Source organism: Lissotriton helveticus, chromosome 5_1 (assembly GCF_964261635.1).
Source record: "Lissotriton helveticus chromosome 5_1, aLisHel1.1, whole genome shotgun sequence".
In the NCBI taxonomy this organism is placed as follows: domain Eukaryota; kingdom Metazoa; phylum Chordata; class Amphibia; order Caudata; family Salamandridae; genus Lissotriton; species Lissotriton helveticus.
In genome coordinates, this window is record NC_136065.1 from 1,567,988,439 (window position 1) to 1,567,994,476 (window position 6,038).

The 6,038-nt window shown below is 49.1% G+C and overlaps 1 protein-coding gene across 1 annotated transcript; it reads right to left on the minus strand.

Moving 5' to 3' along the window:
* Positions 1-605: 605 nt before the first annotated feature.
* LOC144755587 (protein BTG2-like) lies at positions 606-4,141 on the minus strand. The gene is made up of 2 exons (XM_078644695.1): positions 3,623-4,141; positions 606-2,388 (listed from the first exon to the last, which is right to left on the minus strand). The coding sequence occupies exons 1-2, from the start codon at positions 3,789-3,791 to the stop codon at positions 2,033-2,035; spliced, it is 525 nt and encodes a 174-aa protein (XP_078500821.1). The 5' UTR covers positions 3,792-4,141; the 3' UTR covers positions 606-2,032.
* Positions 4,142-6,038: the final 1,897 nt, after the last annotated feature.

A 6,038-nucleotide genomic window follows, 5' to 3' on the forward strand; every position in this document is an offset into this window, starting at 1 on the left:
ATCTTAGGTTTAAAGGAAAAGTTTAGTCAAGGCTAGCTGTAGAACTGTTGCACGAGTGTTCACAAAAGCCACGGCAAATGTGTTAAATATGCCCGGGCAAGGTTACTGGGGGTGAGGAGGCGTACAGTGGCTCGATAGACCTAAAATGGCAGCACACTGCAAAATGGCCTCTCTACAAACATTCCCAATCGGCGGGCACAAAGCACCCTCCTGCTCCTAGTTAATAAATGAAGCGTTCCTCCAACAGATCCAGAAATCATGTTACACCGGGACCGGGTTACTTTGGTGGGCTGGAGGGAGTGATCTTAAAAGTGCGTCTAAAGCGCGGGGGTGGGTGCTGTTACATCTGCCGCATTTATTTGTTAGCAACTAAAAGCAAAACATCCAGCCCAAATTAAAACCCCATTACCGGAATCTGTCCCCCCGAAGCATATTATGGGGGTTCTTACTTAGCAACCTAGTCATGTCATCCTTTCCGTGAAGGATCGCTTTATAAAGAATACACGGGGGTAGTAGGCACGTGACAGTAGGACATGATGTTTAACTTGCACCCAATATCAGTTTTCATCCACCGCTTACAAAGAGTGCACACCAGCTTGCTCGAAGATAGTGCTACATTTTTATTACAACAGGGTAACAAAACTGTACATTTGTCAAGAACTGTACATTTCATATAAAATCATTCACGCAGTTTTCCCCTCTGCCCTTACAAAAAACACTGTAGTCTAGAATTTTCACCAAAATACAAATAAGCGGACTGCTCAGCAGCCCAATTTAGCAATACATGTAAGGTCAAAAAACAAACAAGATAAGCAGCATTTGGTGATGCGTCACGGCTCCTCAACCCTAGGCCGCGTCAGTGTAGAAGGCAACTTGAGAACATCAATTCACAGCTTCTGAACGTTGCAGGTGAGTGGGCCCTGGGTTGGGTTGAAATGAAACATTTGACCCATGCCGAGGAGAGCAGCAGCGAGTGCACAGAGGGAGGTGGATGACTGGGAAAATAAAGAACAACTCGGGGCAGTGTCATGCACCAGAGTAAGGGCCAGTCGAGCAACGAGAAATTCAAGGCAGTCGAATTCGCCATTAAGGAATTTGAGACCACTGGAGCCAGATCTGAGCTGCCGCATAAAGGTAACCTTCCAAACATGTCTGGCTCCTCCCTCTTATCAGCTGATGCGCGTCCTAGGCATGGTCATATTTTGGACGAGAGGTACAAGGCAGGACTCCAGGCCAAAGCCCAGAACCTAAAATATTGCACAGTGGACCTGTGGAGGTCTAACACGATTAAATTCACACGTAGTAAAGGCGTCGTAGGAATAGTGAAGCGACACTTTAGGGAATGTTTTACTGGTGGGGTTGTAGGGTGTATGTAGACTTCAACGGTTGGCCACATCTCTTGGTACTTCAGGTGTGAAATTGTCTGGATTCTGGGGCTCCAGGAGCTAGGGCACACTCTACCCTAACAGCATGGGCAACAAAGACAATCTTTCCTGATATGTTGTCGACAGCACGGAACAGGGGCCCCAGAATCCAGAAATCCGAAGGGGGAGGGACATTCCCTCCCTCCTTCTGTGCTACAGTGAAGTTGAAATGCAAGGCCGAAAGTGCTGTATAATATTCAAAACCCTACAAATAGAGGCAGCGTAGTGCTGGGAGGATTTGGTAGAAGGCCACAAGCCGTAGTAAACAGGCAGTGACTGGGTCCCAATAATAGGGACTCAGTGGGTTCTTGGTCAGGCCAGGCTTGAAACCCGACAATCTTTGAAGTGCAATATCCTCCCTCCCATCATACCCTGCTACCTCCCCCACCTTACATTAACCAAACGCTTCCACAGGTTCATTTAGCTTCAGGCACACTTAAAAAGCAAGGCCTCTCATACATAACCCTAGCGCCCCTCCTCCCCCCACCCCGCTTGCTTTTGTGTGTTGCTCTATTCTCCAGTGACTTGTTCTTTAGGATTGAGGTCCCAGAATGAGGTATCGCTACGCCCCACCTCACCCCCCTGGCGTGCACACAACCATGGGGGCGTTAGCTAGCTGCAGTCAACATGTAGTTTTTGGGCGGGCTTGTGCGCCCCATCATCATCTCCTCCTTACAGGTCAGTAATGGGAAGGTGGAAGAGGGGGCTGGGGGAACCGGGGGTAGGGCTGCCGACTCATAGAGCACACAGATAGAACCGTCCTCCCCGATCCGATATGACACCTCGAATGGGTCCACCCACAGCGTGAGCTCTCGGGGCAGCAGCGCGAACAGCTGTTGGCTGGTAAGGCCGATCCGACTCGCCACCTTGCCGATGATGGGATCCATCTTGTGGTTGATGCGAATGCAGCGGTATCCGGATCCTTTGGCGGGCTTCTCTGGAAACCAGTGATGTTTATAGTGGTCTAAAACAGAAAACAACCGCTCATTAATTTAAGGCACTGTGCATCTAAAGATCACGCCCAACACGGGCACATATTAACCACAATTCTAGAGACTACCGCGACAGGTAATAATCATCCGGCTGTAAATTTTAAATTGAAAAAAATGATATACAAATATCTAACTTGTGTATGGTCATCCACTGGTTCAAACGATTTTACCAACCATTAATGAATATGGAGTGAGCTCATCCACAGCAGGATCCAGCAAAGAAAAAAAACTGTATACGTCATTGGAAACTAAAATGGCCCCAGCGCTCCATAGGGCACTGCCTTGCGACCAGAGCCACCAGTAGAACAGCAAGCTGGGGCCTCGCACAACTGTCTCAGCGAGTCATTCCCACCTTTGTCCACAGAGGCTATGTTCCAAGTGACCCATTCCAACTCACAGTTTTGTGTGAACAAAACGAACGAACGAACGGACCCCCATTTTCGATCCGCTTACATGGTGGCTCTTCTATGGCACTCCACTCCCAGAGCACATTTGATAAAGACAACACATTACCCTGAAGTGACCAGGTCCAGAAATTTAAATAAACATGGATGTTCAATAAAACAAACTTCTGAAGTAAGCTTTTTATGAATTAACTGACAACGCTAACAGCGACATTGTTGAAGACTATAGGATGGGAAGGTGCCTGGGCATAAGTACATTCTGGGGGGGGGGGGGGGGGGGGGTTATTCGTGCGTTTATAGCTTGAGCCAAGCGCGATTTCATGTTAATACAGTGCAACAATGGTTCGTTGTACATGCCATATCGTGGTAAGGAGGAACGGTATCGTGTGCATGGATTTGCGCCAAGAAGCCGTATGATGCTTTGAGATATTCGTCGACGGTGGCCATATCTCATTTTGTATGACTGTACGGTACGGTACACGGTGGGTTATAGAGGTGCTCGAGTGAGCGACAGTGTCATGTAACGCATGTAGGGGGACCCTCATAACGGAGTGACTGCTTAACAGTATCAAGTTTCCATAGACATGGGGGAGGGGTGGTGACGACACTGGGTTGATGTGTACTGTATTAGCTGTGCCACGAAGTGAAGGGGGTTTCTACGGCAAAGGATCCACAGAGTCGTGAATTAAGGTCACACTTTTTCAGGAGTGTAGACCGGTCAGACATGGGTCGCTGGGGGGGGGGGGGGGGGGGTTGAACATCTCCGCGGAGACGGAGTACAATGCAAAGATTCCGTTCTCACCTGCTAGTGCCTCGGCCATAGCCCCTCCAAAGCCCCGCAGTCGGCTCTCGCTCACTCGACCCCGAAGCAGCGAGGACAGGAAGCCGGCGGCAGCGGTGATCTCCGGGCGCCCCGGCAACAGGAGAGGGACAGACTGGGCAGGAGAGGCGGCGGCAGGGTCCTGCGGCATGACGGGGCCTCTTGTAGATCCGTGGGGGCAGAAGGTCAGCCGATTTGCGTTTTTTCGGGTTCTTTTGGATCGTTAGAGACGATTGGTTCGGACCCCTGAGAGCGGAGTAAGTTGGAGTTGACGTGGCTTCTTTTGGACAGGACTGATGGTGGGAAACGTCCTCCCAGCTTCTCCGGTCTGCGTTGTTTCCAATACTCTGTTGTCTCCGGGCAGAAGGGCGGCAGCCACTCCCAGGCCCACACGTCCTTGGTCAGGCCGGGTCGAGTGTCGTTTTATTTCGGATCCCCGGTCCTGCGGCTTTACTGGGCCCTCTGCTCAGCGCCCCCGCGTTTTATGCTGTCTCGCGCTCTACGCTTCGGCGACGCGGAGCCAATCAGCGTGCAGATCCCGTGGAGGACGGAAGCCCCACCCCCGGAGGCAGCCGAGAAGACTTGACAACAGTGACGTAAGCGCTGGGAAAGTCTAGAGCAACAGATGTAACTGCCTATTAATAGGAAGGCGAGGAGGAGGGGTGAGAACCGGGAGGAGGTTGTAGGTGACGAACAGGGAGGAAACTGCCGCAAGAGAGGGGTAGGAACTCCAACATTAAGAGCAGCATCGAGGGTAGGGCAGGTGACACCCTGGGAAGGAATGGGACTTGTGTGCATGTATGCAACAGCAGCAAGAGGAGGACATTTGCCCTTTGAACCGTGATGAGGAGAACACTCTGCTTTCGAGCTGGGGATTGTTGATGGGAAACAAATGCAGCAAAGTTTACACATTTGGGGATGGTGGTAGGTAGAGGTTGTAGTCATGTAGTATTACCAAGGACACCGTGGTTGCTTCAGTCCTGGGTTTCGTTTGACAGGGGAATGCATTCTGGGAGATGTGGTCTTTAGTTTCCTTTAGTTGATTCAAAGTGAACTAACAGATTTGAAGTTTGGACAGCAACTCTGCGTAGTTTATTACACGGAGATATCTGGTAATACAGGTGTGAAATAGGTGTGCCTGGGGAGAGCGAGGTAAGCTCAGTACGAGGGATGGGTAGCACCGATGAAGCTTCATGAAGCACTGTACTCGTGGTGCTGCTGCCTGGGGGCAACGAACAGACCAGCAGGAATGAAGGAGATGGGGTGTGAAGGGCGAGAGATGGACTATTGGTATAGGCAGCTGGTCTGGGTAGACTAGGAAGCTGCAGCTAGAGGGACAGTCGTTAGACGTAACAGCGGCGATGCAGTTTTGAATAGGGGCCTAAGTGTTGGAGGAGGCGGTAGGGTTTACGTTTTGAGACGAAGAGGGGATAGTGGAGGGTCACCTGCCTGGCATCAGAAGTGCCCGGGCATGTTCAAGGACGTCGCATCCATCTGTCCTGTTGCCAGTACAAGTCGAGACTTGTCTGAGTAAATCAAAAGAAACAGATGGAACACATCCTGGGATAGAGAGCTTAGGCTGCACTGTCCACAAGTTAACTTTTAAATCACTCTCTGCAAACAAATGTACTGCAGGAGGACGAGATAAGAACATATGTTACCTGAATTCACAAAAAAAGGACGTGAATGCTAAAAACAGTGTTATAAACATAACCTTAGCGGTAATGAAATGATGGAACAACCAAAGAGAGTCGTATACATGTAGTAAAGTCACTGAATTGCAGCCACTCGGTTGCAGGCTGCTTTGGAGCATGGCTTCACAAAACGGTGGATGTACCAAATAAGTGTAATAGATGTATTTTCCAACATGACCCAGGCTAAATAGATTGACTTGGTCTTTGTGTAGGTGACAAGACATACCAAATTTGCCAGAATAGTCTGGTTTTCAGTGTCTATCCTAGCAAATTTCTGGAAATGCTTCAGATGTCATGAAGGAATTCTGCACTGAGGGAGACGAGTCTTGATGTGTACCTGTGCAGAATTATCAGTATTTAACAGTAAACAACTTAAGCACCACAGATTAAAGAATGTCATTGTTATTGCTACAAAAACCGTAAACTTGGAACATTAGTGCTACCCTGTCAGTTAAATCATTCTGTGCCCCACTGTCGCGGCTGCATTGCATTCCTTTTGGATGTACCCGTTTTTTTGTCTTTAAAATCTGATTGCTCTGTGCACTTGGATTGAAGCAAATGCTTTGAAATGGCTCAACAGAAAAGGCTTATAGGCAGGGCCACTGGAATTAAGTGAATGCGGCGATTTTCACATAAGTATAGATTTGCTGAATTTGCCACATCAGCCAGCATCTGCTGCATAATCTGCTGATTTTAACAAACAA